This window comes from Erinaceus europaeus, chromosome 8, assembly GCF_950295315.1.
Source record: "Erinaceus europaeus chromosome 8, mEriEur2.1, whole genome shotgun sequence".
Classification (NCBI taxonomy): Eukaryota; Metazoa; Chordata; class Mammalia; order Eulipotyphla; family Erinaceidae; genus Erinaceus; species Erinaceus europaeus.
This window is the reverse complement of record NC_080169.1, coordinates 46725992-46746881: the sequence shown is the minus strand read 5'-3', so window position 1 is coordinate 46746881 and position 20890 is coordinate 46725992. Positions and strand designations below refer to the sequence as shown.

The 20890-nt window shown below is 40.2% G+C and overlaps 1 protein-coding gene across 2 annotated transcripts in view; it reads left to right on the top strand.

Annotated features, from left to right (window-relative positions):
- Window positions 1-17242: 17242 nt before the first annotated feature.
- NXPH1 (neurexophilin 1) overlaps window positions 17243-20890 on the top strand; it is a 380817-nt gene continuing 377169 nt past the window's right edge. Inside the window, exons 1-2 of one of the 2 annotated variants that reach the window (XM_060196169.1) lie at window positions 17243-18113; window positions 19011-19174. In XM_060196169.1, the coding sequence (XP_060052152.1) occupies window positions 19121-19174 (54 nt within the window). In that variant the 5' untranslated portion in view covers window positions 17243-18113; window positions 19011-19120. Of the gene's footprint in view, window positions 18114-18650; window positions 19175-20890 lie in introns of those variants that run through there. The other variant, XM_060196170.1, reaches the window with a different exon arrangement.

Sequence of the window (20890 nt, the reverse complement as noted above, 5' to 3'; positions counted from 1 at the left end):
AAGAAATACCTTATCCATCAGTCATCCTCAAGGGATGTGGGAAAAGAGAGAGGGAGAGAGGGAAAGAGAGAGAGAGAGGGAGAGAGAGAATATGGAATTTAGTGTTCTTTGTATGGTTTTTTTTTTTTAATTGAAATAGGCAAGGGCTGGTTTCACTGTGTCAGGTCAAAGGCTACGAGAAGTTTTTGGGAAGTCTAATTTCCTAGGTTGCAATTCTCACACCCAAATCATCAGTCAGTCAGTAGCCATATAATTAATTTCATACCATAGCATTGGTGGTCAGTTTTTATTTTTGAATATTTTCAATATTTAAGCCTCTCCTGGCTTGTAAAGATTCTGCTAAAAAGTCTTATGAAAGAATTTTATAAGTTATCTTTTTTATCTAGCAATTTTCAACATTCTTTGACATACTTTATATAGTTTTGTGGCATGGGACATTGGGCACGGGCTCCCTCCACGCTGCTCAGCTGCTGTAAACAGGGCAGCAGACATGGCAGGGTCATGGGGCAGGGTCGCGGCACCCTATCATGGCAACCACCCCACGGCACCTCGGCCCACCCCTTCTGCACGGATGGCCTGCCCGCCCTCGTGCTATGAAGTCTGGACAGATCCTGGACCACCTGGACACCTCGGGCCCCTGCCAAAACTGGGACCCCTGGCCAAGATCTCCAGCTTGGGTCTGAAGGCAGACGAGCTAAAATATGCAGAGATTCGTCCAGAGATCTCAACCTGCAATTCCTAGAAGTGAAGTTGCCCAAGAGGCCACCGCTGGACAATGCACTCCCAGAATGGCTAAGACAGTATAGATCTAAATTCGTGTTTAAAATGACATGTCTTTGTAACAAAAGTTTCTCTCCTTGTGTATTGAAGACCATGTGTATGTGTGTTTTTAAAGTTTGGTAACATTAAGGTTAAAAATGTAACTTTAAGGCTATATTCTTACCAGACAAAGTTAAATGAAAAAGGTTTTCAACGTAATTCTCATAAAGATAAAATTAACTTACATTTAAAGTCTGAGGTAAAAATTAGTTAACAATCAATATATTTTTACTAAGTTGGTCAAAACAAAACCTGCACACACCTAGGGTGCAACTCCATCATAAATGGGTATAACAAAAGGTTAAATAGACGTTGTTGATATGTAAAACTCTCAAATTCCTTCTCAATTAGAAACGTTAAGATTGTGCTATGGTTATGCTAATAACAAGTTTTGTTTCATAGTAAGTAAATTGCAGCTGTCAAGTTCTCTACAAAAAAGCAGAATTCCGATGGCTGACATCCCCCATCAAGACAACAAATGCTGACTGCAGCCAGTTGCCTTTGGGACTCTAGGCCGTTCTCCGCCCCCATGCTAGAAAATCCCCGTCGAGGCAAGTACGCCCCCCAGAGGCAGGAAATGTTTTTTTTAAGCTGATAAAGTTTTGCCCACAGAGGCAAAAAAATGGCCCCCTCAGGCCCTCCTTTGGCAGCACACTGGTTCTTGTTACTTCCTTACATGTTTCTCCATGTTTGTGCCAGTTTCTTTTTTGAAAATGCCTGTACGATATAGGTTTCTGTTCACCCCACACCCCTGATACTGTGGTCATTTAGTTAAAAACAGAAGGGGTAATTGTTGGTATGTTCCCTTCCCCCCAAACTCTGAGAAGAATTGGTTTGCCCCTTGCTAGTTTCGTGCCCCACTTTATCCCCGCCCCCTATGCTAAGGACAGGCAGAGTCCCAGCAGCAGCGGTGGAAAGAGGATGATGGAGAAAAGCACATGGTGTGGTGATTTGCCCTTTCGTGAATAAAGATTAAACTGCATTCTCAGCCCAGCCATGTGTCTCTGGTTGTCTCTGTTACCTGCCCATGAAGCCAGCCCGGATAAAACAACAAGCTAGGAGGAGAAGGAAGGGGAGAGTCTGTAGAGGAGGTAGGATTAAGGAGACAAGTTCCTCCCACAATAGGTAAGATGCCCACTACCCTAGCAATGAAAGATACCCTAAGAGTTAATTCTGATCAACCTAAAGGGGGGGATATATACCTTTATATAATATTAATAATAAAATAGAGCAGGGTAAAAAAAAAACCCTGTCCCAGATTACCTCAAACCTTGTGATCAGAGTCAGCTGATTGTTAAGAAAGAGAAAAAAAAAATCTTAGGACTAGACAAGGATAGCAGGAATAGACAGTTATGCAAATCTACTATCCACTGTATATTCTAGGGGTAGCTAAAGGAGGAAGGGAAGTTGAGCAGAGATACTCGCAGTGAGAGTCCACTCTGAGTCAGAATTCTTCCCCAAAATAATTCCCAAATGTGTATCAGTGAATTCAAAAAAGCACACTGTTTGGTGGTGTGGGGGCTGGGGCCTGTGGCTTTGGAAGCTGTAGGATTAAGGAAGAAAGGATGACAAGAATGAGAAAAAGAAAAAAAAAGGAAGAGAGAGAGAAAAAAGAAAAAGAACAGTCATAAAATAGTGGTGAAAGGAAAGAGTTTATTTATTTTTAATTATTTAATTAGCTATGCAGGGTGAGGTGGGGGGGGGTTGGCTACTTAGAAAGAAAAGAGGCCAGAGGTTTCAAGGGTATAGGCTTAGAATGAATGATACTCCCTGGTGGGACAGGAATCTTGGTAAAGAAAGAAGCTCAGCAGGGGAGCCTGCTGGGAGTTGGTCCCCAGGGACTGGTTATGGGGGGGGAGAGGAGGTATGCTTAATAATTTAAAAGAAAAATTTTTTCCCTTTGTTTCTACTCTATTTTTTTAACCCAAATTAAGTTATAGTCACCTCCTTGGTGTCACCACTAAGACCCCTTATTGACTGGCCTACTAAAGGCAGAAAATCCTACCGTTTCCAGAAGATGTGGTCAGAGCTCAAGCCACTAGCAGCTTCTCAGTCCACCATCTTCTGGGAACCCCCAAGTACCTTTGATTATTACTTCATACCAATGGGTATACACTCTTAAATCACTCCCTAAGCTCAATATTATGTGGATGGTAGAACATTTCCCCTCAGCATATCCACTCTATGTCTCAATTGGCAAAACCCTAGTAAATTTATTTCCCTCTGTAAGTTTGTCTGATGTCTGGTTATTTATTCTCCCTGACTAGTGTATGCTCTACCACCATCACTGGGCATACAAAAACAATAAAAATAATCTATCTTGTAAGAATTTCAGATATCAGGGGTAGCAAAACTCTTCACAGTCAAACAAAAGCTAAAGGAATTTGACAATACTAGACTTTTCAACAAATGTTGAAAGGTGTTCTATCTAAATTAGGGAGGGAAAAAAAAAACCAGATAAAATGATCAAGGAAATAAAAAGAACCAAAACACTGAAGTCATAATGGTAATAGCAAGTATTCATATAACAATCAATGATTACTCTTAATCTAAACAGACTGAATTTTCCAACTAAGAGACATAGAATAACCAGATAGTTTCAGAACCTAACTATATGGTTTACAACAGTCAAAGAAGCTATAGGGATAAATAGCTATTCAGGCTAAGATAAAGCATTTTCTCTTCCTTCTTTGTTAACTGACTAGGGTTGTACAGTTAAGTTGACTTTTCTGTGAGCAGACTTGTTTTATTACTCTTTAGTGTATCTGGATTTGAAAGGCCCAGGCTGCAGTTCTAATTCCTTAGACAATGTTCTTTATCTGACCCAATTCTAACACTTCTTATCTAGAGGCAAGGACATTTTTCTGGTTATTGGATTACTTTGATAAAGAGATTTGAAAAAGGAAAAACCAGAAAAGAACAACAGAATATTTCCTTAAAGAACATATATAGACCATCTCATTCACATGTATTCTCAAAATAGAGAGATTATTTTTGTCTTGGTTGATGTTATACTGTGATATATAAATAACAAATATATTTGACACTTGGAGATCTTTTTTAACACTAACATTTAATGACAAAATTATCATCAGTAATTACTGTGAAATACAATTAGATATATGTAACTTAAATTTATAATGATAATGCCTAGAACTTTATCTCTAAATAAACCTCTGACCAGTTATTGATTTAGGGTGATGTCTGTGTTATGCTGATCATAATGTAACAAAATTCTGCCTCAAGAATATAGTCACAAATATCTCTATTGAATATTTCATATGAAATGGTTTTTTGACTAGTCAAAAAAGAAGGAGGGCTTTAAAAAACCTTATGGACTGTATGAACAGTTATGTACTTCCTTGTTTTTGAATACATGCTCAGTAAGTATCTATATGGTACTGTAATTTGGTGCTGAGGTTGTCTCTTACCTTAGTCTTTCTTTTTACTATCTATCTATCTATCTATCTATCGTCTATCTATCTATTGGGAGAGATGTAGGGAGAATAAAAGAGGAATTAGAGAGAAAGCAAGTGAGAGACAGACAAGACAGAGGCAGGCCTGAGCTCCGCTCAGCTTTGGCATATGGTAGCACCAGGGACTGAACCTGTGAACTTTGGGGACTTAGTCATTCTAGTTTATGTTTTGTAACTGCCATTCCAGTCTCCTCATCTTAGTTTTTTTTGTGTGTGTGTGTGTGACTATTATTTCTAACAAGAATCTAGGAATTGGTGATCTGGGAGGTGGCACAGTGATAAAGCTTTGTACTCTCAAGCATGAAGTCCTGAGTTTGATGCCCAGCAGTACATATGCCAGAGTGGTTTCTGGTTCTTTCTCTCTCCTCCTATCTTTCTCATAAATAAATAAAATCTTTAAAGAATCTAGGTATTGTGCATTCAATAGATATCCTTTGTTTCTATGTTTCCTTGATTCTCTCTGTAATTGTCATACATTCAGGTAGAAATTTTCCACTTTGAAGTGCTCAGATTAGTTTATTATTAACTGACTTATTTTTCATCAAAACCAAGGAATAATTGCACAAATTTCCCAGGAAGCAATGGTAATTAGTCATTTATTACTGTGAATGAACCCAAATATGTAAGAAATAAGTCTCTCAGAAAAATGAAGGTATTAAAAATAATGGAAATGTTATTAACTATAAGATATAAATATTAGACAATAAAATCTTTCTATGCCCTTTTGTTTAGGAAGTATGAACCTTTCTTTGTAAGAAATTGGTTTAATTAATAAGTTAACCTACAGCAATATGTGGGAAACACTAGGTGGCGCTGGAGGACTGAATAATTGACAATTAGAGTCCTTTACAAGTAAATGGCTGTCAAAATCAAGAGTGAATTTATACATTAATAATCAAACAAATGATCAGACTTATTTCTCTTTTCACTGAACCTCTGCTCACTAAAATTCCAAGTATGATTTTATCATGAGTGATAATCACTAGATAATAGCTTTTCAAAACAAATTACATCAAAGAAATAACATCTCTTTGTTTGGATGCTCCCATTTTCTTCTTCTTTCTTTCCTTCCCCCATTTTATTGGACAGGACAGAGAAAAATTTAGAGAGGTGAGGGGAATATAGAGAGGAGGAGAAAAAGATAGACACCTGCTTCACTACTTGTGAAGCATCCCCTCTGCAGGTGGGGAACCTGGGACTTGAACAGGGATCCTTGAGCAGGTTCTTGCACTTAGTACTATGTGCACTTAACCAGATGCACCACCACCCGGCCCCTGATGCTCCCATTTTCGAATTTTGTTGATCTTCAGAGCCACGGACTTAGTTTAAGCAATGCCCATAAAATGATTTGTAAACTACCTACATACAAATATACTTGATAGTCACTTCTTCAGTGATCGAACGCTTCCTTATTTTGTGCATCATTTTCTTTTTTTTTCTTCCTTCCTTTAAAAAATTTTTTTATATTTATTTATTTTCCCTTTTGTTGTCCTTGTTTTTTTATTGTTGTTGTTATTATTGTTGTTGTTACTGATGTTGTTAGACAGGACAAAGAGGTACGGAGAGAGGAGTGGAAGACAGAGGGGGAGAGAAAGATAGAAACCTGCAGACCGCTTCACCATTTGTGAAGCGACTCCCCTACAAGTGGGGAGCCAGAGGCTGGAACAGGGATCCTTACGCTGGAACAGGGATCCTTACGCGGGTCCTTGCACTTTGAGCCACCTGCGTTTAACCCTCTGTGCTATAGCCCAACTCTCCCTCTCTTTCTTTCTTTCTTTCTTTCTTTCTTTCTTTCTTTCTTTCTTTCTTTCTTTCTTCCTTCCTTCCTTCCTTTCTTTCTTTCTTTCTTTCTTTCTTCCTTTCTTCCTTTCTTCCTTTCTCTCTTTCTTAATTTGCATGGTCATTGTAACTCCAGGAGCATAGCAGAACATATACAGTGACAAGTGAAGGCTATTTCTTCACCCTCCATTTAGTTATGCTGTAAAATAAATAAATAAATAAATAAATAAATTCTGCTGCATAAATTCACTTTTCTTTTCTTTTTTATTTAAGAAAGGAGACATTAACAAAACCGTAGGAAATTCACTTTTCTGTGTGTTTCATCTTCACTCTTCAGCAGGAAACTTCATTTCATAATCAGTTTACCGGGTGTTAATTTGTCCATTTTCATTGAAATATAGATGCTGTCTTGAATTCAACTAAGGTTTGTTGGAAGGGCCAGGGGGGCAGTGGCACACCAGTTGAGCACACACAGTAGCATCCACAAGTACCTGGGTTTAAGCCCTCTGTCTCCACCTGCAGGATGGAAACTTCACAAATGGTGAAGCAGTGAAGCAGGTCTGCAGATGTCTCCCTCCTGCTCCCCTCTCAATTTATCTCTGTCCTAGCAAATAAAGAAGGTGAACAAAAAGCCACTGGGAGCAGTAGATTATCTTTGCAGACACAGCCCCAGGGACAACCTTGGTGACAAAAAGTAAGAAAGAAAGAAAGAAAGAAAGAGAGAAAGATGCCAATACATTTTTATTTTCTCTCTCTCTTTCCTTCTTTTAAGATTTTATTTATTTATTCATGAGAAAGATAGGAGGAGCAAGAAAGAACCAGGCATCACTCTGGTACATATGCTGGAAAGGATTGAACTCGGCCTCATATTGAGAGTTCACTGCTTTATCCACTGCACCACCTCCTGGACTCTCTCCTTTTTAAAATGATAAAGCATATACTTAGCTTTTTAATCAACTTATATCTAAATGGCTTGTCTCACTAGTTAATTCTGAAAGACACATGGTAGAGATAGTAAACTTGAGAGCTAAAATATATATGTACATAGTCTCAAGAGAAAAATATCACTTTTGTATCATAGTCAATTAGTTTAGCACAATTAATGTAAGTTTAATATAATTCAGTTAATTTGGGATTATATAAACCAACATGCAAAAAAGTCTATTCTGCACATTCACAATTTACCATAAATTTAACAATAACAACATCTCAGTGTTACATTGGGAACAGAAAAATAATTATTATTAGACAGATAAATTTTGGATAAATATTCCCACTTTATATTTATTTACCAGAGATAACTTTAAAAACTAAAAACAGCCCTTTAATTATACATAATCCCTTAGAAGACCTCAATGTAAACTTAAGTTTGGAAAAAAGTGACTTTAGGATATTATCTAAAATTGAGAGTTCTCTGAGTGGGAACTTGGAATGCTGAGTGACTCCTTGGCTACCTTAAATAGCAGATCCCTCTCATGAAAAGTATGTTTTCTTTTTCAAATCAGATATTTCCATATAACTCTACTTTCTTATTTAAAATCTTAGATACCACTATCAACAAAAGTACAGAAATAAGTGTCAGACTTTCATTGTTAAGCTTGAAAGAATCAATTATGTTGGGATACTTCTTAGTAAATTATTCACTCATATCTCTGTCCTATAGCCCTTTGAAGAATTAACTAGGAAAATGTATGATATAAGAAATAACGACCATATAAAGCTTTTAAAAATCCATTTACCATCTATTTATTCATTTTGTTATGCATTCATCCTTCAGTGAATGTCTTAGTGGATTATAGTTCTTTGATTTGACTTTTGATTTTTCATTAATTCTGAAGATGCTATTTGATGGATGGAATAAACAGAAAAAAAAAACCCTTGGTCTCAGATTCATTTTTCTATATAAAAATAGAATTTTGAATCCAAAAGAGAGTATAAGAAAGGTCATGCTGTTAAGATATAAATGACAAGACTAATATCTGCAGTAACTACATTAAAGCAAAGAGCACCAAATTTGAGGTTAAGGCTTTTTCTTGGTTAGTTATTGAGAGAAGAAAAGCTCTCGAGTTGGAGAAATTCCCAAGCAAGGGTAGCATCATAGTAAAGTAAGAAACAAAAAGAAGTGGTGTTTTTTTCAGGAAATGACCAGTAACCTACCCTGACTAATACAGTAAGATATATAAGAAAATGCATAAACATACACTTTGGGTGGGTCCATTTCACAAAGATCCTTCAAAGTTAAATTGAGAAGCAGAGACTCTATGTACAAGACACAGGAAAGCTAGAAAAAAAAAGGTGGCAGAAAATGCCATTAGAGAGGCACTTATTTACCTTACCACATGTTTTTGAATACTCATTTTGGTGACAGAATCATGCAAAACACTGAAAAGGATGTTGCAGATATTTAAGAAAATGTTTACCTTTTTTACTAAGAGCTTCCAAATTAGTTTGGAAGAAAAGTTAAACATAATAAAGAATCAAGTATCATTGAAGACGAAATATGGTGAAATGCTGAGATGAGCAATACATAGTATTTATTAGAAGTTACAGAGACACAGGGAGAGAAAAAAAGAAAGGAATAAAAAAGCATCTTGAGAGAGAGAGAGAGACTGTATGGACTCCCCTTATACTTTTCTCTTAAATCTATTCCATTAGGTTTCCCTCTTTTTAACCCTTTAAAGTTATTCCTGTCAAAGATTTCCATAGTTTTAAACTTAGTAGGCCTTTCTAATCTTATTAGCACTAAGGAGCTATTAAATTGATTGAGTTGCTGGCTCCTTGGTAGACTTCCCTGGTGAATGTTCATTCTCTATCTCCTTTGCTTGGTCTAGTCTAAACCTGACCTCTTAACAGTAATGTGTTCAAAGATTTTTCTTCATCTGCATTCATTGCTTTGGTGATCTGAAATCTTTAGATTCCATCTATTGAATATGGGCTGGAAATATCTAACTAGTGTCTAAATTTACATTTTAGTCCAAGCATTTTCCCTGAATTTTTGATTTATAATATTGAATACGTTCATATGGATGTCAAATGTACATTCCAAACTTAACAGGTAAACTGTTGATTTCTTTCCCTCTGCCTAAAGCCTTTTTGTTCATGTTTATCAGAATATTAAAGGCAAAAGCCTTAGAGATAACATTATCTGTCACATTACATAGTCAATCCTTCAGCAAAGTATATCACCTCTCCTATTAAAATATATACAAAATTGATTCACTTATGGTTTCTACCACAATACAAGTGATTATTTTACCATTGACTCCTATTTGGATTATTAAGACTACCTCCTAATTATTCTTTCTAACTCCGTTACTTTGTTTTTGGCTGTCTTTCTCACAGTATCTAGAATAATCCAGCTCAAGTATGAGTAATACATATCAATTCTTTGCTTAATGTAAGGGCATTTGTCCTGCAAGAACTTATAAAGTCAGGCATTTTCAATGCCCTTCAGATTCATCAGAATCTTCACTTTTAATGTTTCATTACTTTTCCACCCCTTCTGGGCTTACTTTTCCACAAACATAATGGTATTTTTGTTTTGTTTTTAATGTATGAAATGCACCCTACCTCACTATTCATTTGCTGCTCCTTTTGTCTGCCAAGATCTTACTTAAAATGTCCACACGACTTACTTCCTCACTTCTTTCATGTTTATTCAGTTATCATTTTCTCATGACTTTCTTCAACCGTTGCACTAAAATTTGCTTCTGTATTTTCACTATGGCACTCTTCATTTGTATCCTCCTCTTTATCTTTTCCACAGAACAAATTGTTACCACTTAACTTACTATATTTAACTTGTATTTGCTAACAGTCTCCTGTTCCTCAACTATAAACCCACTGAGGATGATGATATGTGCCTAATTGTTCACTGCTTTCCCCATTAGACATATTTAATAATTGTATCAAATGAGTGGTTAACAAGTTGAGGAAGTTTCAGAAGAAAGACCTTGATTTAGATGAAGGATAAGGATTAGATTTGGAGAGATGCAGAAGTGAATCATGAACATTCTAGTTAGGGGACAAAGAACTTAATGTTGGAGTTATGTATCATTGGGGAGTAGGACAATAAGCTAAGACAAGTGTTCTTGGGAGTACATAGTAAATCTTGATGTGTGGTAGACTTTTACACATATCAATTCTAGCACAAGAGTTCCAGATATCTTCTTAACAGATAGGGTTTTTAAATTCCAATCTACCACATAAGGATAAAATCTCTTGCTTGAAAATTCATCTGGATTATCTGTATGCTTGTTAGAATCCATCCTTCTCAGGGTCAGTGCTTGCTGTAATACAAATAATTCCCTGGTCTCTCTTCTCCTCTCCTCTCCCCTCCCCTCCCCTCCCCTCCCTTCCCCCCTCCTCTCCCCTCCCCTCCCTTCCCCCTCCTCTCCCCTCCCCTCCCTTCCCCCCTCCTCTCCCCTCCCCTCCCCTCCCCTCCCTTCCCCTTCCCCTCCCTTCCCCCCTCCCCCTTCCCCTCTCCCTTCCCCCCTCCCCTCCCCTCCCCTCCTCTCCCCTTCCCTTTCCTTTTTTTCTTTTCATCTCCTCCAGGGTTATCACAGGGGCTTGGCACTAACGCTACTAATTCACTGCTCCTGGAGGCTATTTTTCCCATTTTGTTGACCCTGTTGTTGCCCTTTTTGTGGTTTTATAGTTATTTTTCTTATAGCTGCAGCTGTTGGATAGAACAGAGAGAAATCGAGAGAGGAGGGGAAGATAGGAAGAGAGAAAGACACTTGAAGACCTGCTTCACCGCTTGTGAAGCGACACCCCCAACACGACCCCCACCCCACAGGCTCGAGCCTGGATCCTTATAGGGGTCCTTGCACTTTGCGCCATGTGCGCTTAACCCATTGCTCTACCACCCAGCCTTCAATTCCCAGATCTTAATAGTTAAGCATTAAACATGTGTTTTTCACTTTAGGTTCTGCAGGACTACATGTTAGTTTTTATTACTGTGTTCCAGAACAAATGTCAGGTTCTGGTCTACTTCATGTATTTTCTTATTTGAAGAACATTACTGTAGGAAGTAGCTTTCACTTATGTACTGTTCTGGTAACTGTGAGAGTAAGTAGGACCATACAGCATAGAGCTTGAAGTGTCTGAATATGATTGAAAGGTATCATAAGGAATAATCTTTTAGGATATGAGAAAGAAAAGGCATACTTTTGCATATATGGACAAATATATATTCATTATTCTATCCCAAGGTCACTTGGTAAAGGTCATGGGTTTAATCCTATTACAAGTGGTGAAGTTCAGGATACATCAGACCATCTAACATGGTATGTGTTTGATATATAATGTAATACTTTGTTCAGTTTTAGGTATCTGAATTCTAGATGTCTTTAGGACATGTAAGTGAATATATAGGCAATACAATAGATGGTTCAAGAAAATATAAGAGCAGGAATTATGAACCTGGTAATTGCTAGGGATACAATTAAATAATGTATGTAAAACCTAAGACATGGTTTCTGAATGTATCTGACACTAAGTAAATGGTAGCTATCTTATTAAAAACTGTGGTACTTTGAGAGATTGCTACCTGTTTAATACAAAATTTTATATTAGACCAAGTATCTTTGAATTTTACCAAAAGCAGTTTGTATTAAAATAGAAACAAAAATATAAATGCTATGTGATTTTGATGGAGTAATCCTTATGATTAATTATTGTGAAAATCTGGTATATTCTCATTAACTTGATATTTTTTAAAAAAGAAATTGTGAAGACAGTCATCTTAATATTTCATAATATAAAGATGCTTAAATTAAGATTTAATCATTGTATTTGAATTGAAACAGTCATTTGTTCTTTTATAAATCATGTTGCTTTAAAGTTCTGTCTTCATATTTAAGAGAAAAACTGTAAAAATATGTGACTCAAAATATCCAAATATTTTTGGTAATAGAAATAGCATATGCATTCAGACTTTTAATTTTCATATAACAGTGCTTGCAACCTTTGTTCTCATAATTTTTTCCATTCATCCTTGTGTGGTTCTGACTCCCAGTGTTCTTTTTGGCTAAAAGCAGACGCTGCATTTCACTTTGTTAACAGAACATTGATTATCAAGGTTTTTTTTTTTAAATCTATTTATTTATTTTGTCTTTAGTGATTCTGCTTTAGGGAACTATCAATTAATAACCACTAGAGAGACCACCACCATGAAGAACTTGTGTAATTAGATTACAACACAAAAGTTTGCTCACTCACAATACCAAAACACTATGACTTTTGAGTGATGACTCCAGTCTTCAATCTTTTACATTCAACTGCTTTTTTAAATGCTTAATTCCTTCAATTTCTTTTATTGTGTTTATTCTCTTTTAAAGTTTGTGAGTATAATTAAAACTATCCTACCTTTGAGAACCTTTTGTCCTTACCTAGCAGAATAAATGAAATATGGATACAAAGAGTGAGCATATAAATTGCCTCTAAAAAAAAAAAAAGAAATGTCTTATACATAAAGCTACTTGATTCCCTTTAAATTTTTTTTATTCCAGAGCTTGATGGCTATTTTTTCTCTCTAGTCCAGTGATCTTGTTATTAAAGCACTCTTATAAAGGTAATTTAGCACACATGCTTCATAGCTATTAACCAAGTTCTACTACATTCAAATACCAAATCACTTTGTAAATGATACTTCCTTCTTTTTGCTAGCAAAGTAATTTGGTGTATGAAGGGACCAGAGGATTGGCATTTCTTAGTTATACTGAGTGACATTTAAGAATTTTGCAAAAACAACAACAAAAATAATTTTGCAAAAATCATGAAAATGGCTTTGGTTCTTAAAAAAATATTCATAAGTGTAACAACAATGCCACTTTGAATGCATTGGTAGATTATCATAAATCAATGACAGTAAAGACATGTAATGAAAAAACTGTATGAAAATATTACATATCTAACAGAGTGAACCCTTGACTTAGAATAACATTACAGGGTGAAACAGGAGAAATCCACCAAAGACATTTGACTTTGAACTGCACTGAAAAAAATATCTTCTTTTACATTGTTAATATTTTTATAATGTAGTACAGTATATAATAATTAATAGTTGAGAAGTACCTATATTTGTTCAAGCTATAGGTAACCTCATATTTAATGATACACAAAATAAATTAAAGTCATTTTAGAACTGGAAGGCATATCACATATCACCTAACCCTATTTCATTATGTAGGGGAAGAGTTATGAGGTCAGGGGATGCTTAGACACTCCCCAAGGTCATATAACATGATGTTTCTAATATAAGGTAGTCTAGAGTGTTAGCAAGACTACAGCTGGGTGCTTCATAACAATTACTTTCTGTTTTTACTTGAATTTTGAGTAAAAGATGATGATATTCATACACTTCTAAGATATGTTCATTTTAGGATATAATTTTGTAGAATTCAAAGTTAATCTTTTTTTCCTCTCTCTCTCTCTCTCTTTACCCCAGCTTCAAGATAATTAAAACTTTCAACCCCTGCTCTTCCTCTTTTTCTTAGAAAAAGGGAATCATACAAATGAACTAAACTAAATCAACCAAAACAGCTAATTACAGTTAACAGAATTATCAGTACATTTCACATGAATTATAATTTCTTCTGGCTCTAATTATCAGGAAACTTGTTTAATATCATTTCCTTTTATAGTCAGCTCACCTAAATTAGTTTAATATAATATTTAGTCTTAATTTTTTTATTATTTTATTTTATTGGGTAGTGACAGAGAGAAATTGAGAGAGGAAGGGACATAGAGAGGGAGAGAGACAGAGAGACACCTGCAGGCCTGCTTCACCACTTGTGAAGCTTTCCCTTGCAGGTGGGGGCCAGGGGGTTGAACCTGGGTCCTCACGGCACTGTAGTGTGAGTTTTTAACCAGGTGTGCCACCATCTGGACCCCTATTTTTTGTTTATTTTTTTTTTTAATACCACATATGTAGTGATTTTATCTTACTAGTTTTAGATTGGAGCAAGCAAACTTAGGGGAAAGAAGAGTGCAGAGGAGTTGTGTTTTACCTTGGTTATAATTCATCCTAACTAGAAATCAGATAAAATCTCATAGGATTCATAACCTAAGAAAAGTCTGAAAATTGGCATGAATACTTTACTCCTTAGGGAAAATCAAATTTTGTTACTGTCATTGTAAGAATATTATAGACATATTTTAAAGAGTACATTCTAGAATAGGATAATACTTAAAATAGAAAAATATATTAGAATAAAGTCTTTATTGCTTTTAGTTTATTTTTTTATAGCAAATGACAGGAAAAAAAGCAAAAGAAACATAAATGTTTTATCCTTATCTCTCTCCCCATAAAATTTTAGAAAATACACCCATTAATCATTAGGTTAATGTTATCTTAGTCATCTTTACTTACCTGACTTTTCATGCTCCTAGTGCACCAATGTCTGAGGTACACTACATAAAAATATCTGCTATCTAAAATTAGAATATAAAGCCATGGAAATTGGAAATGTTCAGTAGAAGCAATGATTAACTTCTTCAGTCTTATTTAGCTTACTGTCAATATCTGATTCAGTACTATAAGAAATAAAGACTGCTGCAAGAATACAAAAATAAGAATCCCCTCTCTCTTTTCTCTCTCTCTCTCTCCCTCTCATTTTTTAATTTTAATTTAATTTTTTTTTTAAATCCCAGGTCAAGTGTCTTTCTCGTAGGTTCTGGTAAGAGTGGAGTGTCTGGGCAAAAGTCTCAGGTCATTACCATAAAAGGCCCTTTGGCACCCTGTGTCATAGAACAAAGCATGGGACCAGTGCCCATCACTCTGTGCCTGTAGTGCTTTTCTTAAATAATCAGTACCATTCAGACAGAGATTTTAAGGTACTTCATCATCTTTTGATTTCACAAGCGGTGATTTTTATCTTTTTTTTCCCTCTCTCTTTAAGGCCAAATGACACCAGAAGCAGAATATTTTTGAAGTAAGTCTTTGAAAAAAAAAAAAAAAAAAAACTTAGTATATCTTCAAACTGGTCTGGTCCTTTCTCCCTTTTCTCAAAGGTTGGATGTATATTCAGCTCTGACAGCAATGTACTTAAGGTGTCTGGGTAGAGGCAGGCCACATTGACTCAAGCTGCACACTCCTGCCTGGGCGGTCCTGGCAGTTTATGTAACAGGGAGTGGTGCTCTCAACTTTAAGACCTCCTGCATGCCAGAGAGCAGGATCAGATACAACTTCTCTGCCCTATTTTGAAACTTCAGCCTTAAACATGGGTGCACTAAGACATTTATTTTTGTTCTTTAAACCTTTCAAAAACAGGGAGTTAGACGGTGGCGCAGTGGCTTAAGCGCATGTGGCGCAGACTGGCTTAAGAATCCCGGTTCAAGGCCCCTGCTCCTCACCTGCAGGGGAATCGCTTCACAAGCAGTGAAACAGGTCTGCAGGTGTCTGTCTTTCTCTCCCCCTCTGTCTTCCCCTCCTCTCTCCATCTCTCTCTGTCCTGTCCAACAACAATGACATCAATAACAATAACAATAACCACAACAATGTTAAACAATAAGGGCAACAAAAGGGTAAATAAATAAATTAATAAAAAATATATCCAATACAGAAAAAAAATTAAAAAACCTTTCAAAAACATGAAAAATCAGGCAAGTTAAGATAGTCAAGATAACATTAAGCCTATGCTGTAAGTACACATGTGCATTTTTCTAAAGTGCATTTCTAAAGTTGTAATTAGAAAACGTGCTTCTCTGCCTTACTCTGCGTATGCCCAATGAATTCCAAGAGGTCACAGTGGCAGAGTACAACTTGTGAGATGAGAAGAGCTTGCTCTTTAAAGCTTTATTTTTAGCTGGAAGGGAAGTGTAAGTCTCAGAGTACTGGCAGGTATGCCCCCCAGTTGATAAATCTAAATGGGAACCTTTAGGATTCTGGGAAAAGGTCTCAGTGGGACTTTTCTTTTCTCAGCTTCAGGAAGGGTTGTTCTGTGCTTTGTCGCAGCTGTAGTGGAGGAGGACGTGACTGGGGTTCCCCAGAGGAACTTAACCTATGGTTACTGGAGCCTCTGTGTAAGAGCATAGTTTGTGTGTGTGTGTGTGTGTGTCTTTGTGTGTGTGTGTGTGTGTGTGTGTGTGTGTGTGTGTGTGTGTGTGTTGGGGTGGGGGCAGGTGCAGACAAACTTGAGTGGAGATTTTTAAGGCTAACTTGCAAAACAACTATGCTTCAAGGACTTCTTGAGAGTCATGTTAAATATCACGGTAATGTCTTGATGCCACCAATTTGGCCTCCTAAAATAGATTTCAATCCACCACTCTCAGATTAACCCTCTCCTCCATTGTGCAGCATCTGGTGTGAGGCAGAGCTGTAGAAGCAAATGGCTTTGGGATGGGGTGGATGGAGAGGGATGGATTATTGGGAACTGGAAGAAAACTGCCCTCAGCCTTGTCTCACTAAGTATTGCCCTCAGCCTTGTGGACTGAGTATTGACACTCCAGGAGGGCTGACCTTAGTTCCAGCTCCAAAAGGGCCAGTTTCTGTAATCTCACTCGATGTGGGTGAATGTGGTCTGAGATGAGTGTGCAGGAAAAATGAATTGGGGGGGGGGTGGAAAAGGCAAGGTTTAAGTGTGTGTTTTTAGGGGGGTGAAGTAGAGAAAATAAATGTACAGAAATGGAAAGAGAAATGAAATAAATGCACAGAGAGGCAGAAAGACTCTGAGGTGTAGGCACTGAGCACAGGAAAGAAAGAAGAGAGGTAGAAAGAGAGGCAAGGGAGAGATGAATACATAAACCAAGACTGCTAAAGTCAGAGCAAAGAGGCTGAGGTTGGCAGACACTGGCTGAACAGGAGGTGTCCGGAGTGAGGGAGGCAGCCAAGGCTCCAAGGTCATATTCCCGCACCGCACCCTCCTTCTGCCACCCGCCCTCTTGCCCCCACTCTTCTCCTGTCTTGGCCCAAGCCGAGGCGGAGAGTGGAGCGCGCAAGGTCGCCCAGTCCTCTTTGCTGTGGCGCGTTGAATGGCTGGCGGTTCGCAGCTCCCCGGCCTTGGGCTTCGAAGCCACAGGTCCTAGGCACCCAGCAAGGGCGCTCGGGAAGGACCGGGAAGCCCTGCACCCTCCAGCACCCATCCCCACCTTTTGCAAGTCCCCCGCCCCTAGCTCCCAGCTCCCAGCCATTCCTCTAGCACTGGCGGTCCTCCCCACACCCCCAGAGGGAGGGGGGCTCTGCGGCCGCCCAAGACACTGAAGGATTTCACTTCTCTCTGCGGGTTCAGCCCGCTGAGAGCCCAAGAACCGGATCTGTTTACACGGGGCATTAACTGGTATCCCAGGACTTGTTCATTCAAGTGTCAGTGTCACTGCCGGCGCTGGGAAGGGAGGCGCACCCTGCGGCTGATCTTATAAGAAGAAAGCACCGCCGCCTTGGTCCGGGGAACCCCGACGCGTCCCAGAGCGTCCCCCAGTGGCCGGGCAGGTGCAGAGACTGCTCCCTGTGTCTCAGCAAGCCAGTGACAGGCGACCCAGCTTCTCCCCTCTCTGGGGAATTCAGACTGCCCGTGTTGGCCCTGTGTCTTTTTCTTCCGAAAGGCCTGTCAGTGTCTTATCTCTCAACTTCAAGTCCGAGGACTTGCTCAGTCTTCTTCTCTCCAGTCCTTCCTGACATCCTTCGGCAGCCTCGCGAAGCGGGGAGCCCGCGACTTGAAGTCCCAGGCTTGGTGTCAGCAGTCCCAGCCTGTCTGGCTCAGCAGTCGAGCGCATCCGTCTCTCTCCTTCCCTTTATCTGTCCTCTATTTCCTCCTCTACTCTTTCCTCCCTCTCTTGCCTCTTAAGTTTCCAGCACCGCGAACCCAACTGTGCTGAGCCGAGGCTCCCGAGGAACCCACCCTGAGCACCACCCGGGCACTGGGGCGCCCACTCCACCACGACCGGACAGGCGGCGGGACCCGTCTGCTCCAGAGCATGGAGACCAAGCGCCAGGGAGGGCATGTCCGGGGCGCCGGAGACTCCAGGCCCGAATAGCTTCTCCATGGAGTCTGCCCTGAGCGGTCCCAGCTCTCCGGATTCACCCCCCAGTACCGTGCGGTATGTTCCCTTCGACTCCACAACCAGGAGGGAGATATTTGGGGGAGGGAGGGATGGGAGACCAGAGAGGGGCAGCGGAGAGAGTCACTGCTTGGGGACACAGAGTGAGCTGGGCGGGTGACCCTTCACAGACCGCACAGGCATCCACTCCAGAAGTTAGCGATCGACTGTGCCCCTTTGGTTGGGAAAACAAAAAAAAAAGTAGTGTCAGATGTGAATGTGTATGCGCATTGTATATCCGCCTGTGTAGAAGGTTCGTGAGGGTAAACTGAGCCCAGTTAAACTATGTGCAAATCTAACCCTTTCCCCACCCCCACTCCTACCCAGTGGCAATAACCAGCACCTAATCCTGGTCAGCTTTACCTATCCCTTCCTCTTCCTTTGCCCCCTCCCCGTCTCCCACCCTGCTCCATCTTTCTGGCTCTCTCTCTCTCTCTCTCTCTCTCTCTCTCTCTCTCTCTCTCTCTCTCTCTCCTAGTGTGTATGTATGTGTGTGAGCACTGCCAGGGCTGGTGAAGAATCAGCCGCCGCCTTTAGTCCGAGCCGCCCGGCCATCAAACACTAGGGCTCGCTGCCAAAGGCGCAGAGGCTGCGAACCCACCCTCCACAGGCTCTGTTGCCTCGCCACCTCCGGTTCCGCCAGCCCTGGAAGTCGAACTCGAGGAGCGCGGGGCTCCAAAGCCCCTCATCCTCTCACCCTCCCTTCCCTCCAGCTTGCGGTCCGCGCGCTCTCTGGTTTCAGGAGCCGATTGTACTTGCTTTTCAATTTTTCCCAGCCCCCAACCTTTTTTTTTTTTTTTTTTTAACCCACCCCTCTCTTCCACAACACCCATTTCCTCACTTAGTCGCCAACCTTGCCCGTATGGTCATGGGATGTCTAATTTCATTTGTATTTAGGCTGCTGAGAGCGCTCTTTGCTCTGTAAAGTGGATGTCAGGTGGATCTATGTTTCTGAAGGAACAAAGACTCAGTGAAGGCACCACCGAGGAAGTTTGAGACGCGGGAGGATGCAGGCTGCGTGCTGGTACGTGCTTCTCCTTCTGCAGCCCACAGTGTACTTGGTAAGTTGCTTCGGATTCCGTGCCCCCACAATCCCACACTGGCTGAGAGGCCGGCAACTGGGGGCGCACGGGAGGTGGGGGAAACTGCGAGTTCAGCGACAGGAGCGTTCCTAGCTACTGTGCAGGAACAACTTTGGAAAGCAGATCTCTGGATCCAGGCGGGATTTTTTTTAGGGTTCCCACCCCCCATTTCCTGCACTTATCCCCTTATTTCTGCGCGTGATTCTAAACATTATCGGCTGCGCCCTAGACACTCAGAAGCCCAAGAGACAGCAGGACGGGATGTTTTGTGGAGGAAAGGTCAAAAGAAGGGGTGGGAGACTAAGAGCGAAGAGTTTAAAAGAAAGGAAATGAAAATGAAGAAATGAAACGGGAATCTTCCCAAGTCTATGACTTTGAAAGTTAATTCTCCCACCTGTCCTCTCCACCGCCCCCCAGTCGGAAGATGCAGAACACAAGAAAACGCTGGTAACTTTGTTTGACTTGTAGGGTTCAGGCAGGACAAGTTCAGTATAAGAGCACAATCAGTCAGATACCCTGGTCGGATACTAGACAAACGTGTAAAGGTTCCTCTTCCCTCTCCCCTAAATAACTCTATTTTACCAAATAACTCAACCCAAGTCCCAGTGTCCAGGCGCTGTTTAGGGAATAGTGGACCTTGCCATTAGGGAAAGGATACTAAGCAAAGCATGAGTGCAAAGAATTTTGGGGCACACAACTGGAAAAGGGGAAAGTGGTTGGGGCTAGGTGGGGGAGGCGGGCCACAAGCGTTTTATGGTGGTGGTGATGTTTTGGAAACTGAGGACACCGCGCCGAAATAGGGCTGAAAGTTCAATCTCAGGGAGCTCTGGCTTCAGGGAGGGCAAAGAATACTTGCACCCTGCTCATGAAGTTGTACTCGGCTCACTCCTTACCTCACCCCATCTCTAGAGCTTAGGAGAGCTCTGAGAGTTCATTGTGTTGTTTAACCTCTCGAAAGATTGAGACGGTTACCAGGCTGAGTAAATGAGGTTGAAGTGGCGTTCCTTGTTTCCAAGGGCTTTAACCCACAAGCCAAGGAGCAAAAGAATTTCTATCCCTGCGTTTGAGAACATCGCCTGGCCGTTGCTCTGGTGTACATGGCTGGAGGACGGCTAGTTGTGTAAACCCTGCGTATGTTAGTGAATGGGTTTGTATTTGTATGTGAATGTGTGTGTGGGAAGGAGTGTGCATTTAACGGGTTTCAGCTTTAATCCCAGAACCCTCAAAGTTGCCTGTCATTGCATCTCTATCGCCTGCCCATAGCAGTTCTGGGCGCCAGAGGGCGCTGCGCTCCAGTGTCCTAGCCCACAGGACACCTTGGGGTAAACAGGTGAAAGCCAGAGCGACCAATCCAAAAGAACAACCTTTTTGACTCTGTCACTGAAGTCTGTGCCTTCCCCGGTTGGAACGCAGACAGAATGCAAAAAAAAAAAAAAAAAAAAAAAAGCCTCATTCCCATTTCCCATCTTCAATCATTCTTGCCCTTATGTGTGCCTAGTAAACTCAATAACATGACATTGAGAACTCAGAGACCGAGGACAGAAAGTTTGGGCAGAGGAAATAAATTGTTGGGAGAGGCGGGGATGGGGTGGGGTGGTAAAACTGTAAAGTGAAAGCTACGGAGGGGAAGTAGTAACAATTTCCCCAAACCAAGGAAACCCGCCTCCACCTCACCTCTGCATATCTTTAGTCATG